Source organism: Mauremys reevesii, linkage group 8 (genome assembly GCF_016161935.1).
Source record: "Mauremys reevesii isolate NIE-2019 linkage group 8, ASM1616193v1, whole genome shotgun sequence".
Lineage (NCBI taxonomy): Eukaryota > Metazoa > Chordata > Testudines > Geoemydidae > Mauremys > Mauremys reevesii.
In genome coordinates, this window is record NC_052630.1 from 99676278 (window position 1) to 99693780 (window position 17503).

The following is a 17503-nucleotide window of genomic DNA, read 5'->3' on the forward strand; positions in this document are numbered from 1 at the left end:
TGGATATGGATGGTACTGGGAGATAATGCATTGGCACTTCTACCTGCTCTTGCAGCTGCTATTGGTCTTCACAACAGCCCTGATTGAACAGGGACATTCCCATCTGGAAATGCAGAGTGCATATATCTTTCCTCCTGGGTTAGGGCTGACACTGCTTTGACATCCAAACTGCCCACCTCTTGTGTTATTATAGTGGTTAGCTGCATTATGGTTTTATTGTGGTAGGTTTCTGGTGTGTTTTGGGCTCACCCAGCCCCCTAGAAGAATTTTTCCCACGGCTGACTGTCAAGTGCAGTGGACCAACTTTGCCTTCCTCTTAGAACCTAGTAGTCCAGACAGGGACCAGGGTATGTTTTGATTATATTTTTATGAATGATTCTATCAGGTGTCCAGTGGTGGATGGTGGAATTGGTTTTACCAGTGGCCAGCTTCGTGTGTGAACCCTGGCATGCAGCCTAAGGGTATTGTCTTAACCATGCTGTACCCTGCAGAATGAAGGGAGAGCTTCCGTGTCTCATTCAGACTGAGATATCTCTCTCCTGTATCCTTTAACCTTGCATGAGGGAAGGGTGATTGAGATCTCTGCTTTGGAGTGGAATTCCTAAACGTTTTGCATGTGAAAACTAAGCGCAGCCTGCTCTTTTCATGCTTTGGGCTTTCATGGCCATTGTTGCAAATTCCACTGGACCAGTCTCTGCTGGGCAGTTTGGGGACTCCTTTAGTTTGATGTTAGATGCAGCCTTTAGCTTTTTAACCACGCCCTTGTGTCTATTTCTCATTCCTCCCTGAGTCAATAATTATGGCCCTAGAAGGCATGGTACTTAAGTAGTTAAGATGCTAACAATGTACTATGAAGACCATACATAGCAAGCTTGTTTAATACACTATTGCATAGCCTCATATTTAACATTTTTTCATTTAAATACCTAATACATAAAATGTTATTCTTAAATTAACATTTTAATGAGATTTCTGTTGACTTTGCAGAGTATAAAATTAATATTAAAAATAATTAGGAGTCTCGCATACTTAATATTCACGATAGTTTTCTTTGTGCTTTAGAAAGAGGCTACAACTTCTTTTCCAACATCACAGATGCTTCTAAAGTTTTACGGTTTCTTTAAGTAAGTTAGACCTGATGAGATATATAAATATATAAATCCTGCTCTTTCAGAACAGCTTTAGTTGGGTTGAGGACTGAAGACCAATGGGACTTAGAGGTTCTAATGATCTTAGAATGTAGAAAACAGAAATTTTGTGTCATCCTGATATCCAATTTAGGAAATGCCTATAGGAATATTTATACAAATGTGGAGTAGGTTATAATGGAGAATCCAAATAAAGCTTCTGCTTATTACACATTGGGTGACTGCTGAATTAAAAAAAAAACTTACAAAAGATGGTCTCAAATCTTATGTAATTTTTCTTATTTATTGAACTGTTTTTTGCATTTCTTCTCATCAGATTGGGATTGGAATGAGATTTCATCTCTGTATTTTGAAGAGAATTTGCTAGATTTCCAATTCTTTAGCATCATAGATTTTTTTAGTGATATAAGTATAGTCTATACGTAGCTCTTGATCCCCTGTAATACGACTGATATCAGTGGCCATTGCACAAGCACATCAGAATTAAGTTATATGGCATTTAAATTATTTATATGTGCTTTTCCAATATTGAACTCACAAGGATAAAATATAAGGCTAAATTGCACTTTGTGTTTTCTCCATTTCAATATCATTATTTTTTAAAAATGAGAGAGATCAGTAACATCACCTCTCAGATATAAGCAATATGTTAGCAAAATACATGCAAAAGTACAGTATTTTAAGTGATGCTGAATAGTCCTATAGATATTTTGAGCATTGGTAGTCAATATCTTATTGGAAACATTTGTGTTCAGAAAATTCTCTCCATTCTGTTAAAGCTTGGTAATGGCTTTAAATAATTTGACTGCAAATTCTGGAATTGTATAAAATTTCTTCTCTTTGTATAAGGCAAGTTTTACAAAATAAAATATTTAGACTTTGAAGGAATAGATGCATAAATCTGGAGATGTAGCTGAGAAATTGTTTTTATTCAATATGTACAATAAGTCTTATTTACAGAAAGAGAAAGGAAAGGGGAAAGCTAAATTTTTTTCTCTGAACCTATGAAGAACTTGCAAGACAGCAGCACCAGGGTCCATAATAAAAAATTAGGATTCCATTGTGTGCATTCAGAGTGTGCTGTTCAGTGGTAAAGCACCGCTTACTCTGCACTGTCTTTAATTGAATGAGTTTATTGATTTAATCTAAAGGTAAAACAGAATTAACTATTTGAAATATTTTCACTTAAACCAGGTTATGCACTAATAGCCAGTCAGGTTTTTTAAATCCTAATGTCTTGGAGAACTGGATGAGACCTGAGATGGGTAATGGAGTGTATGTGTTCACCTCAATACCATGAGTTTGAAAGTTGTTACCATATAATGGCTGTTCTGTTGCCTGTGTGAAATAAATTGGTGGTCTCAATCCAGTTATCAGTAAGTCAGGTGTCCACATCTCTTAAAAACAGTGTCACAGTTATCATCTCTCTTGGCAGAATGGGCACGGAGACTCAACTGCTCTCTCTTTCCTACAAGTGGTTTGACTGAATCAGGATTAACAGAGGTAGGCAGTGCTGCTGCCTGTGTTATACATCTTTGGGCAAATATAGAGAACTCAGTTCTTGAACGGTCAGTCCTATGCTAAATTCCTTTATATTAAAAGTTTCAAGCTATTTTAAAAAGTCTTTAGAGGTAAAGAAGACATTAAACTGGTAAGCAGGTTAAAAACTTTTATACATGAATATGTTGGAGTTGATTTTTTTTAAATGCGGGAAGGGGTTGTTTTCTATGTAACTCCGTTTATTTTTTTACTGTAACAAGCCAAATCCTTCACTCAGTACATACTGCAGTACTTAAAATAATACACTGTATTTACTTTTTCTTTTATTAAACTCTTCCTGGCCAGCTTCATTGTCTTATAACAGATACAGAACCTCCACCAATGAGAATCAGAAGAGTTTTAGAGCTCATTTCCCAGGAGCCCTTGCTTTAGACTGGATGCACCATAGCCCATTCAGGGCTTTGAAGATTCAGATGGTACCCAATGCAGAGGACAGGTGTGATGTGTTCACATCAATCAGCTTTGTTTAGAAGGTAGGCTGCCGCCTACTGCATTAGCTGCTGCTCCTGAGTGTCATTCTGAAATGTCCCCAGGAAGACTGAACTGTGAAAGATCAATCTGGACATGACAAATGCATGGACTGATTCTAGGCCCACTGCAGTGACAAATGAGCTTAGTCGTTTGGCCAGCCGACGATGACTGAAGGCCTTTCTGGCCATTGGTGCTACCTGAGCATCTAGGAGCAGTGAGGAGTTGGGCAGAACTCTGAGCTGCATACCACTTAACCATCAAGGGAGAGATCTTCATTGTCTCACAAGGTACCCTTTATAGCTAATTCCTCAAAATGCCTCTTTCTTCAAGGCAGCTCCTCTCCATTTTGCATATGGTTGCAGTGTCACCATTGCTTGAGGAGGTGAGCTGAGTGAATTCTGCATGCTGATGGCACTGCAATGTCCCACAATTTCCCCTAGTAGTTTCACATAGATGTTGATTAAGAGGGGCAATACAGTCAATCCCTGTGAGAGGACTCTACAGATGAGGGCCTGTAGAAAAGTTACCCCTCACTGCTGCTCTTCGAATCACCCCAAAAAGAACAACCAGAGTCAATTTAAAAACAATTCCACGTGACTGTGCCAGGTCCCATAAGCAAGTGAATAGTGCTTCATGATCCAGTGTTAAAGGCCAAAATGATCCAGCAGAAAGAGAATGGTGGTTGATTGCTGTGACCAGGCCATCCATGCTATGAATGCTGAAGCCCTTCTCAAGTTACAGAGCAAAAATGGTGGCACAATTAGATGTGATTTGCAGTTTCAATCCTTAATCCACAAAACCTCTTTACAAGAAGAATTGAGATGTGTCTCTGTTGTTACTGTGTTGTTTAAATTGAAATATTAAAGGAATACTGTCAAACGTTTATAGTATTTGACATTGTGGTTTTCGATTTTAACATACCACTGTTTGTTGTTATTTCTACTGTGGTAGCACCTAGGGGCCCCTGCTTTGGATCAGGCACTGTACAAACACAGAGAACAAAAAGGCACTTCTTGCCCTCAAATGCTCGCAAGCTAAGTGTAAGACAAAAATGGGTGAATACAGCAACATGTGGGGGAGCCTACGGAAGTAATGAGACAATACTGGTCAGCATGGTAAACAGTGATCACAACATACCAGTCCTTTCTTAGTAACAAAAAAGATACATTTGTACTCATTGTATTTGGTTTTGGGGTTGTTGGTTTTTTTTGTTCTTTTTCTATTTTTTAAATCCTGCATTTGTCTCCTCCTCTGTGTTTTTTGAATGGCATTAAAACTTGGAAATCTGTGCTGTTAAACAAAAATATTAATGTCAGGCTTATCACATCCTGTCATGCACCACTGATAAGAGTCCATCTTTGGGACTGGTGATTGTTTTTAACTGTGGTCCCAAAATTAGCAGGAAGAGCAAAAGCACTTTTGTGAGTGACTAAGACTAATGATGTCTTTATCACCAGGAAAATGAAAAAAATAGTTTCATTTTTGACTTGTTTTATGTAAGGAGCCAGGCCCTACCCCTCACTTACCTTTCACATACAGTTTGCACAAAGTCTATTCTGACACTGTTTTGCAGATCTCAAGTAAGTGTTCACTCACCACAGGTCCTCTGCTGCTCTGGCACTTGGGTTAGGAGTCAGGTAGCATGAAGTATGTGTCTGTGCGTACGCTCATGACCTTATATACCGCTTCTTCTCTGGGATTACTCAAGCTCCTTTCATGAGTTTTCCCAGTAATGCTGCTTCTGAAGTGTTTTTGTGCCTGTTATGGGGTGGGGTGAGGCAAATATGAAAATGGCCTAGATGTTTAGCTTTGGAAACGACTCTTCTGAATGCATTATCCTAATATTAAGATGTGTTAGATTCTTTTGCCGCCAAAACTGTGACCTATAGAATCTTTTCAAATATAAAGCAATATAAGGAATTAGGGAAAATTAGGATTTTAAAACCAGGCACAGTGTCAAAAAATAGAGTATTGCCATCCCCAGGCATGCAGAAATCATGCACTGGGCCACCAAAAATCATGAACTTGGCTTAAAAATCATGAGCTATTAAAAAGAATCCAAAGTTTATTGTTTTTATTTGCTTCTGAGCCATTACAGTTCACGTTTTCGTGCTTGTCTCAGCAACAACAAGGGCCAGAAAAAAATTTTAAATGAAAATTGAGATTTTCTCAATCACAGGATTTAGAAGCTGAAGATTTAAAAGAAACATCAAATATTGCCTAATTCATGATAAAATTGCAAGCGATTACAGAGTTTTTTGTGGCTTGTAATGTGACATCAGCTGTTCTTGCAGTGAGTTTCTTCAAGTAGTCAACTATTTCCTGTGGTCTTTTATTCTCTTGTATGAGGAAATATAATCCTGATTTACTCTGAGACCCATACACATAGAATATTTATGAGGGAACTGGAACACCTTGTTAGTATTATTTGGAATGGGTGTGTGTGTGTGTGTGTGTGTGTGTGTGTGTATGCTTTCTGTACCATCAGCAGCCCTTCAAAAGCTATGCCTTTATTTCACCTAGATAACTGTATTTCACTGTTGGTAGATTTTAATTGATGGATATGATATGTCTAATAATACTATTCCCTTTCCAGACAATTTCACATAGAAGAATTGAGATAAGAAATCTTCATAACCTGTTTCAGTTTTTGGTTTTGCATTTGTTTTTACGAAACTGTGGTCAGTGCCTGTGTGTTTATTTCCCAGCTTTAATAAGTTCTGATTTAGTTACTCAAAGTTCCCAGGAGAAGTGGAGAATGTGCTACTGCTTTAACACTAAATTATTTTTATGCAGTTTATTTTTGTAACTTTCTTGCAGGAGTGTTGTTTTTTTTCCTATAGAATTTTCCCCCTAAAGAATCTTGGCCTTTCTCATACTTCTCCACCCCACCCTAAATCATCTCCCCCACGTACGCACTAAATATTTTTGTAATTAAAAAACAAAGGAACTAGTAGGGTGCCATTTACCCTCCCTTTCTGCCAGTACTCCTCCATTTCCACTTTTGGTTGGAGATCACAGTAATTCAGCTTGTTGTAGAAAACAAGTCTTCCAGTAGTGACATCTGGTTCTTTGATGAGCTCCACAGGTATTTGTAATGTGAGTTCTGTTGGCAGCTTTGGTGATCCACTGGAAGAACTGGCACACTTTTATCTAGATGAGAATGAGAAATCCCCTTGAGAGAGAGAGACTAAAACACTTGTTTTTCTCCATGCCACTATTAATTCTCTCAGAAGTATGAAAGTAGTACTGATAACTGCTTGGTAGCATGGTATGCTTAATGAGTTTGTTGTGTGATATTTTGGTGAAAGAATACAGCCTGTGTACACACAATCCACTCTATCATCATTGCATTGCAGAACTGAATGAGAAAATGACCAGAGTTTTATATTTAATGTGTTTTGTGTGTGTGTATGTTGGTTTAAGAGTGTAAAAGACCTATTAAGTCATGCAGTCTAACTCCCTCCTAGTTTTGTTTATCTTATGTCTTTCTATGGTTTTGTCCAGTAAAATTGTAAGTCCTGTGCAATGAGACTTCTACCACTTCTTGGGGGGCTGTTCAACAGTCTTAATACATATCACTGACTGGGAGTTTTCCTTGCTATACCTCCTCAAATTTCCATTTTCTTAGTTTCATTTCATTACTTCTAGCAATACCCCCGGGGCTGAAATCTTGGCCTTGCTGAAGTCAGTTTGCCATGGCGTATTGCCATTGATGTCAGTGGATCCAGGATTTCATCCCAAGTGTTCCACACTTACACTTCAAGTAAAGAGAGGAGTTTTATGTATGTGTAAGCTGTAATAAGGTCCCCTTTTATTGTAGGTTAGCTAAACTGGGTGTCTTTAGCTTGTTAGTTATTTCTAATAAATCAGTCCCTTGATCGTTTGTATTGCTCTTAACCAATCTTCTTTCAGTTAGTGAATATCATTTTGGTAAGACGGTACTCAGAATTCAGTGCAATATTCCAGTTTTCCAGAGTGTGTCAGCATTCTGAACTGGTACTGTTCAGGGGACTTCACTTGGCTCGTAATGTTAAGGGCAGCTACTCTGTGACACCTATGCAATCTAGTAGCATGAAAGAATAAGAGCACTTTTTATGTCTGGGAGTATGCTTGTCATGGCATATTCTCATAACTTTAACAGGTTTTCAAATGAGCAGGTTTTCTATCACCCACAATGGTTCCAGACTGCAAAAATCTAGTAAACCTGGATAACAAAGGAGGCAATGGAAAAATTTCAGAAGTGCATTTTATGGCTTTGAACTGTTTTTAATAGCCACGCCCTGCTTATTGTTGCCAAACTCCATGTTTCTCCATGTTAAGATTATGTTGCAGCAGAAGTTGGCTCTATTTCCCCCCCCACACACACTTTGGGCACTTTCAACTCCAAATCCACTTTTACAATAATGGACCTTTTCAATTTTCAGCCCAATTTCTGAGCCATTTTATTAGCCAGAAGTATACTGATTTAAAACTTGTGTTCTGATTCTGTTTTGGATTTTGATATCAAATGATTCTGAGCACATGACATTTTAATGCAGTTTGTCTTTTCAAATAGATTTGCCTTCTAATGCATGTGACAACAGGACTTTGCTCATCAGTTAGAGCATACATTTCAGAGCAGTTGTTACCTAAAATATTATCATAAGGCATAAGAAAACACACGATTTAAGTTGCCTTTCATGAACATAATTAAGAATTAATAAGCCTGTACCAGTGGCTAGTCCTCAGATTTTCCACTGTTTTGCCTTTTGTGACCTGTGTTATTAAAAGTCCATTATTTTTACAGACTTTATTAAATTGGATCTTATTAAAGCATTCTATATTTGCATTTGGTCTTTCATAATTCATTATTATTATGACATTTACTTTTTACCATCAGATCTGAAAACATATCATAAGCTACCCTTTTCTCTTGAAAGAAATGCTAATTTCAAACAGTCCTCTAATGGAAGAGAAAAGCTTTATCAGTTTTTTCATTTATTCAAGATCGTGTTAAGAATACTAATGCTAGACTTCTGTATGCTAATATCTGAGCTCTTTTTTTGGTCAAAAGCGTAGAATTATTGTTTTTAGACCACACTGCTAAGTATGAAACTGAAGGGGCTACTACTCTGAAAGAAAATACAGTTCTAAAGTACCGTTTTTTAAATTTTATGACCTATTTAAACATTTTAATGTTTTCATTGTTAAATTATTATTCTTGTATGAATAATAGTAATTTTATACTTTTTTCATTGTTTAAGTAATGTCCTTATTTATTTTTTAAAAAACTATCGTCTTTGAAAATTGGTTTATTGAATTTTTTCTAGTTTTCTATTGTTCAGAGAACAGTTTGCTAGATACTGAACAGACCAATGGAATTCTCCATCAGATAAGTCACTGTCATTGCCAGTTAAAGTTTATTATAATGCCTCCCATCTGGAGTCTATCATCTTTGAAAATGTGCTTTTTGTGATACATTTTGAGGGATAAGGAACTCCACAACTGAACACGGCAGCCCAGGTTTTAAGTTATATAGCTCTGAAGTAAACTGTCAAATTTTAATATTTCTTCAAGGAAGAGATTTGTATTAGCTGAATTCTTTTCTAAAAAACCCACTGTAACTTAAAGAAACTCTACAATGTAAACTTATATTGTTTTTCTATACTTTTTAGGTTTCTGACAATGTGCACTAGACACTTTGGAAGTGTTGTAGCCCAAACAATTCGAACTCAGAAGACGGATCAGTTTCCACTTTTCCTTATTATTATGGGAAAACGATCATCTAATGAGGTGTTGAATGTAATACAAGGTATAATTGTTCCTTTATGGTGGGGACCTATTTCTTATATGGGTATTGAAACAGTCAGAAGACCTCTTTGTTATTAATTCTTAGTCTTCATTGTGAAATTTTTAAAAAAAATTATTATTAACCTGTTACAGAACAAAAACTGCATTTCAGAAAGATAAATAGCCATTGTACATAAATATGCTGTGTAATGTAACACTAAAGGATTGAATTGTCATAATTGTAATAAAATCATGGTTTAATATTTTTTCAGATAGAGAATTGAATTAATATTAATCTGTCTGGGCCAAGATTTCTAAAATAGGAGCTTAAATATAGGCTCCTAAATCCATATGTAGGGAGCTGCATTGGTTTTTGTAAGTGCTGAGCTGCGATTAGCCCCATCATTTAGTGTGAGCTAATTTTGGCCCCAATCCTGCAATCAGATCTGTGTGATTGGAGCCCTGTTGACTTTAGTGGGATTCCATTTGGGCATGAGCCCGCCTGCATAGATCTGACTATAGAATGGAGGCCCTCAACAGACTCAAAGTTGCTAATATGATGTCCAAATAAAGGAGAGATTGTGCTGCTTACCTGAGTAGTTCGTTCTTATTTAAGTCGTCCCAGTGACTTCATTGACACTATTCAGGTGAGAGAGAGTTGTTTGGATGGTGCCCTTAGGCTGCAGTTCTTCAATAACTGCAAATTAAAATACATCAAAGTGGCAGAATTCCTTCCATCCCATTGTTTTGCTTTACCCTTAAGTTTGTCTTTATGAAGTTCTGTGCTCATTTGCTTTGTTTCTTATACCTAGCTCCGTTCATTCTAGTCCCCTTGCATTTTCTTGGGAGAGTCTCAGCCTCAGGTCCCCTCTTTGGAGAAGGAAAAGCTGTTTGTTGTTGCAATCATTGGCGTCTCTCATTGCCCTTTCCTTCTGTAGAGTGGACAGAGGGATAGTTCCTCTGGAGGAATCACCAGTGCTCCTTCCATCAGTTGGCCAGAAGAGTTACTTTTTATTTATGCATGTACTTTCCCTTTTAACAAATCTGAACAGGCTACTTCTAAATCTACGTTTTCCACCAACTGCCACAGAGTTTATCTCCTCTAAGGACAATGCATGGTTAAATATTTCTGTGCTCTGCCAAATCTGCTTATTCTGTACAAATAATTAAATCATTATATTATTTACTCTGGTTTATAGGCTCCACTTCAGCCAGGTACTTAAACATGTGTGTAACTTTTAGCATGTGAGTTATCCCATTGAAGTCAATGGTGGTTGTTTGCTTAAAGTTAGGCATGTGCGTGAATATCTTGCTGAATCAGAGTCTAAGGATTGTTATAAAATATTCCAGATTAGTCCAGTGCAGTCTCTGGGATGTATATTTCATTATGTTTGGGGATTTCTGATACTAGCTCCTTAAATTGTAAGATGGTGATCTACCCCAGTAAATGCATCCTTTTATTGTGGGACTGAAAGTATAGCAGAAAAGTGACACATCAATTAAATGTTGCTGTGTTTTATGTTTTCTAGAGAAATGCAACATGAATGCCTTTTAGGATTGTATCATCAAATGCATAGTGCCCTATGAAGTCATATGCATGTGTAGCAGGCCAAATACAATTGTTTCTGTTTGGGGAGTAGACGATTCTACTAATGAACTATAGAAAACCTTTCAAAACTAGACTAGGAGTAAATTTTCAAAAGCACCTTTTCAGAAATGATGAAGGCACATGAAGAGCCTAAGTTTTAATGACTTTCAATAAGCCTTATGCTCCTAAAGGCCTAAATCCGTTTTTGGAAAATGGGAATTCAGCTCCTGAGTGTCTTAGGCATTCTTGAAAATTTTACCTCCGGTTACCAGTTCAAATCTAGCTCATGTTGACAGTTGCTAAAATGTATTCTCATCTGAAGGCTGTGTAGTTGTTCATGTTAGATGACTTTACAGTCTTTGCCTAATCCTAATGGACAAGTGGCCTCATACCAAAATCACCCTCACAGGTGGCACTAGTTGGCACTCTGGTTAGCAGTCACAGGAGAGAAAACAAAGACTAAGTGGGTCATGGTAGGAGGCTGAACTGCCCTTTCAACCCTATTGAAGAAGGTTGACACACATTTCTAGGACAGCATGGGGCCTGTGCTGGATTTGTTCTGTGCACAGATGTAGGACTTCCCTGTCCAGAGCTATGCAGTCTGGAATAGATATGCTGTAGGAGAAATAAAATTTATCACTGAAAACAAAACTGACTTTGAGTTTAATGTTGAGTTGAAGCATTTGTGTGGGTTCAGAATGCTCTTTTTCCAGATTTAACTCCTTTATTTTTAACCTAGCCACAAATAGAGTCTTAATAGTAATGTCCTCTGCCATGTGACCTAAGATTAGATCTACCTAGATAGATAGTGATATATCGTAGTTGCAAAAGGCTAAAAAAAAGTCATTGATTCCTCACACATCATTCTTTTCTCTGACATAAGTCATGAAAATTATCAATAAAACTAAGTTAGAGATTCCACCAATCAGTACAAAAACAAATACTCTAATTTGTACCACTTAAAAATTCAGACTACATTTGCACTTGTTAGGGTTTGCTGGTGGAACATTTTAAAATTTTTAAACAAAAAGGCAAATTAAAAATATTCTAATGAGATATTAGTATTTTCTAATCGCCCATTTTTCAAACACTACTTATTCCTTATGGATTAATTCTAGAACGACTTTCCATTTTTAATAACTTTTATAATATGAAGTTCAGCTATCTTCCTTTGTTGCTAGGTAACACAACAGTGGATGAGCTAATGATGAGACTGATGGCTGCAATGGAGATCTTCAGTGCTCAGCAGCAAGAAGACATAAAGGATGAGGTGAGAGTTGACAGTTAGTGCAGATTCCTAACAGATTTCGAGGATGGTGGGGAATATAAAGGTAAACAAAAGACTTTTTGTGCCAGTAAAGTTTGTTACTTTGTGTTTTAATCCACATCCTTCCATCAGGGAGGAGAAAATAGTAAGTCTCCTTTATGTATTTAGTTGGTTCCTTCAAAAGATCAGTGCAATTTGTTACATATTGGCTTTATTAGTCACTTTCAGGGTCTTTGTTTTCTTTTTCAGAATATTGGTTATGAGTAATAGTTTACATTTCCAATAGTATTATACTAGGTTAATACAATCATACCAGGAAATGACAACGACAGACACGCCCCATGCCTATCTTTAAAGTCACAGGTGGAAAATAAAAACAGTTTGACCTTTTTAAAATGCTTATATATATATATGGAATAAAGTACTCAGCTTAAAAGGAAGTGTTAGAACAAACAGACTCGTAAAGTGCCATTGAATCAGCATTTGAAACAAAATGATATGTAAGTGATAATATGAAGTTTTCAGAAACAGTGTTTCAATTACATAGAAGTAGACACAAGCAAGGTATACAGTAGAGAGATGTTTATCTGTTACTCTATAAATTGGGAGTGACATTTTGAAGTAATGAAGTACTTAGTTAGGAATTTGTAATAATAGGTGTGTTGCCATTCAAGATTATTGTTATCCTTGTGTATAGACATTGATTGACAATAATTCACTAAACACATTCTTCACATTTAAGTCTTGTGACTCATTAGTACCAGATTTTCTGATTATGTTGTATAATAATGTGAATGCACACTATCTGCATCTAGATTTCCCAGTTAATTTTTTCATCTTCATTTGTGTTCTCCAAAACTCATTGATAAAGAAATTAACTTTAATTCCTTTAATACTAAACACAAATTTTAATATGAGGGTTACAAGACAAATCCAAGGCATAGTATAATTGAATTTTTGATTGCATTTTAACTGCAAGTAGGCTGGGTTTTTATTTATTTATTTTAAGTACCTTCATGAGAAGATAAAATTCAGGTTACAAGTGAGAGTACTGAGGAAGATTCTGAGGTCTGAAATCTGTATTGAACTGTTCAGTATGTGAAAATCTAGATTTTGTATCAGCAAAGCAGCTGAGTATAGAGTGTGGTGCTATTGTTATTGTAAAGGTGTACAAGAAATTTCAAAACTAAAATGAGAACGGTGTTTATGCTTCTAATTAAAATCAAATCAATGATTTATTTTGATGGATGGTTCTAGAAGCTTACTTCATTGGGTTTTTTTAAATTTAACTAACAAAGCTTCTGTACTGTCTTGTTAACTGAATGCTGGGGAGTGATCACTACACCATTGCATGCAGGGAAATCCACCTGTTGCTTCAATTTAACTAGTAGTGTCCTAAAAAGTCTAGATTTCTGGCGCTATAAGAAGGTGGGATTAATGTCACTCATTTTTATGTCTACTGGTGAGAATAACCATACATCATAACACTGTTATATTTAGAACAAGAACAGTCTGCCTACTAACTGCAAATTCACTAATGCTCTTTGGGGAGTTACATTAGGGTTGAGAGAGCAATAAAACGAAGTTTATTTAAGATTGTAACAGGATCCTTAACATACCTCAGTATGTCCTTATATTATTCCATATAAGCCGTGTAAGAGCTTTCTCTGGACTGGGAACCATTTACAGATGATGTTTATATAGCACAATACCAAGGCACAAACAAGTAAGCTCATGACATGATGGCTATAGTGCTTTGAGAGCATCAGATGAAAGGTGCTGTCTACGTATGAAAATGTAATTTTTATTATGGCAGCTTTTAGCATGGAATTTCTTGAACCTCTCTTGGTTCATGTATTTCATCTCCTAGGTTTTCTAAAACTCTGACTCCCATTCACGTGGAACCTTTCCATTAACCTGACTGAAAATGAGCGTTATGACAAAGTGCAGTGCTCATACTAACTCCAGCTCAGTTGCATGATTATACTTTTTCATTTATTTAAGGTGGGAATCCATGCACCAAATCCAACTCACCTTACCCATGACTAGTCACATGACTAAGGTGAGCAGGGTTTGCTTCTAGATTTGTAAATAGTGTTTGTTCTGTCGCTGCTACTAGATATCAACATTTATAAAAATTACCTACTATACTTGCCCATTGCTAATTGAAATTTCTAAGTAGTTTCAACATTTATTTTCTTTTTCTCTCATAGCTAACAGCAGCTAGATCTCTGTTGGGACTAATTTTCTGGAGCTATATGTTTAAGCTATTTGTTATAGGAGGTTCAGGTAGCAACACCGTTATTTAAAGTTGCAAAACACCTTTCCATTATAAGATTCTACTTTCACTTGCTTATAACTTTACCAAAATTACATAATTGAGACTGAAATTTTCAATGGTGTTATCTGCCTCAGGCTGAACTTTTTTGGAATGTTTCAGCTAAAATGGTCATTGCTCCCAAGAATGAGCTTAGGGGAAAATACATGTATTTTCTCCATGTTAAAAGAATTCTTACAACAGTTTTTTTGAGACACTGTAGCATCTCCATGCTTTGGAGCAGAGACCTGAAATTTGGGGGGATGTGGGGGGGTCACCCTGGTGTCAGGGATGTGCCTTTTGATGTCCCTGTGATTTGCCCAAGTTATAAGCCCCTGAAGAATCTCTGTTAACACATGCTCAGTAGAAGTTGTTAGCTACATTCTCTGGAGATTCCATCTGCACTGAGCTTGTCCCATCCTTTCACAGCTCCTGTGTGGTGGCTTGACTGCAAATGCACCATCCACACAGAGCAACTGAGCATGTTCCATCCTACGGCTTAGGGACAGAGCAGGACTTTCTCAGCAATTGCTCATCCTGGCTGCCAACGATCACTGGCACAGGAACTGAGTGCTGAAGGACTGATTGCCTTGTGTTCTCAATGCTCACCCTGCTGATGCCAGGCAGTGAGGAGGAAACCTGGCTCAGCTACAGAGGGGTGAGGAACAGGGGGAGAGTGAAGAGAGCAGAGTGAGTGAATAACAGTAGGAGCTTGGAGGGTTAGTAGCAGGAGCTGGACGAGAGAGAGGGACAGGAGCAGAGATGGACAGAAGAAGTGGGAGAAATAAGAACTAATAGGGGAGAGAGAGCAGGAGCCATGGAGGAGTGGGAGGATAGCAGCAGAGTGGGGAGGGGAACAGGGAAAATGGGCAAAAGCCAAGAATGGACAGGAATATGTGTTGGAGGATAGGAGTGCAGAGGAGAAAGGTAGGATGGGAGTGGGGATTGGCGGGATCCAGGGGGATAGCAGCAGGTAGGATGTAGTGAGGAAGATGGACAGGGTCAGAAAACCTCAACCTCAAATCCCGAGTCTTACGTTCCTTTGCTGTTGAGTATATAGTTGTGGATCCCACTAACAAAGTATGTGTCTTCATCTTGGGGATTTGAACTTAGATATTTGCTTCTCCCCAAGTACACAGAACTCCAGTTTTGTCACTAGGAATTCTGCCTGTGTAAGATCTGCTACAATATATTGCTCTAAGAGCAGAATTTTGCCCATGTCTATCCTGGGCAATGTGTTTCTCTCATTTCCCCGTTTCCTCAGCACTGTTAGCACACTGGAATGTGGCATCGTCTGCCTTGGAGATGGTAGATTGTTAATTAGTGAAAATATTTGATAAACTTTGGAGGCAAATTTACAAATGTTATAAATTCTGTGTGCACAGAGATATTTGACTATAACTTAGATGTATTTATTATAAAATAAACATAAAATGGGTAACCTCCAATGGCCTTGGAAGTAGAAAGTAAAATTAAAACAGTATTATGTAATGTGTTATTTCAAAAAGGGAGTATTTAATACGTAGTATGTACATTATGTGCTTAACAGAAGGTGTTGGCATGAGAAGAAAAATATTGTCTTTTTTGTGGTTTGGTACATAACATGTAACTTTCTTATAAATCTTGTCCTTGACAACTTCTTATGTTCAAACATTAGTGCTTTTTTTCTTTTGTGTTGAAGATCTTAATGTAGTTACATGGAATTTCTTTACTAATATGACAATAGCAAACAGGATATAGATTCCGGATTCTGTTACTGTTTTCTGAATAGCAACAGTAAGTCATCATAAAACCACAAGGGGATAAACAGAACATTCTTTTGTGTTTGAAAAGCCAGCAGTATATCTTAATTGTAAATAAAGACATAAAAGAACTTTTTACTACATGTGAGAACTGGATACACTTCCTATAATTAACAAAAATTCACTAATGAGCAACATGGATAGTTGAACTTTACTTTTGTGATGGATATATACCTGTATGCATAGAAAAGCTTCAAAACACAGACACTTCATAATTCATGATAGCATAGCACATGTTGCATCCCCCTCTAGTGGTTGATCCACTACAGGATAACTGCCTGGTACTACTGGCAGCTAATGAAGTCCCTTCTTTAGCTCAAGTGCAGGGGTGCATGTTTTGGTGCTGAAGCACCAATTTATAACCACCTCCCACTCACACGTCATTGGTTGGTATTGCAGGTGGGATGCTCAGCACCACAGCACAGACCTCTGCTAGCTGAGTAGAAGGAGTAACTCCTTTAGTTGGTAACAGGAATGTAGTCAGAAAAATGTTGTGCTTTAGTATCAATGTTTTAAAATAATGGTTTTGCTTCACTGGATTTTTATGAGAGTGATTTGGAAGCATATTTCTAATGTGAAGTGCAAAAATCTCACCATTTAATTAGCTAATTGGATTTCACTTCTAGTTTTATTTATTTGCTTTTGATTGATTAAAATTTTTTCTTAGAATCCCAAAAGAATTGCCTTACAGAAAATTAAAATGTATTTAATTTATTTGTATCGGTAGTCATGGTGATCGGATTTCCTTGCCTCAGGACAGAGGGGAAGACACTGTGCATTTCGATAGTTGTAGCTAGGTTGGATTTTGGTGAGGAAAGAGGCTGGTTCTTTTCAGCCACCCTCTCTTCCTCCTTGTTTACTCCCTCTACAAGCAGCCAACTCCTGCCTTCCCTGGCTTCTCTGTCCCCATCAATCCCAGGAAGGCAATCAAATGCCATCCCTTCTCTCCCTCTCCAACTAGCCCTAACACACTACCCATACTTGACTTGCAAAGATTTTGGGGACCCCAATGCATATGTGCCATGTCACCATGCTGACCATCTGTCATACTCACCTATCCAGCACAGCATTGAATATGCCACCTTCATCTCCCTTCTGATACTGAATTGGCCATGCTACAGTGCAATGGGTTTATAAGGCATAATCAGCAGTATGCCATTATTGAGTGCATGTTAGCATGGCAGATTCAGTAAAGAGGCCAGCAGAAGGAGATGGCAGGTTTGAGCCCAGCACAAACAATCACTGCAGGATGAAGGAAGCATATTGACTTGACTAGGAGGTGAATGGTCAGACTGTCATCAATATAACCAGTTCTAGAGAACCATAGACCAACCCCATGGATATGTGAGGTTAGATCAATGGATGGATATAGACATAGGCATGTGATGCGTTCCCCTGGGGTGCCACCTGGAACTGGGCTACCACTGAGCCCTCTGACCCACCACCCTGAGCTCCCTGTCACACTGTGCTGCTGTGACAAGCTGCAGACATGCTCCCGGTCTTACATTTCCACCAGCGCACACAATGGTAGGGACACGCCCAGCTGCAGTTACATGCAGGCTCTCTGACCAGCCACTG

The 17503-nt window shown here is 37.7% G+C and overlaps 1 protein-coding gene across 3 annotated transcripts in view; it reads left to right on the top strand.

The window, feature by feature from the left end:
• Positions 1-17503, top strand: part of FAF1 (Fas associated factor 1) — a 296794-nt gene that overhangs the window by 230529 nt on the left and 48762 nt on the right. For all 3 annotated transcript variants that reach the window (XM_039484151.1, XM_039484152.1, XM_039484149.1), the window contains 2 exons: positions 8837-8973; positions 11721-11809. In XM_039484151.1, coding sequence (XP_039340085.1) covers positions 8837-8973; positions 11721-11809 — 226 coding nt within the window. The remainder of the gene's footprint in view (positions 1-8836; positions 8974-11720; positions 11810-17503) is intronic.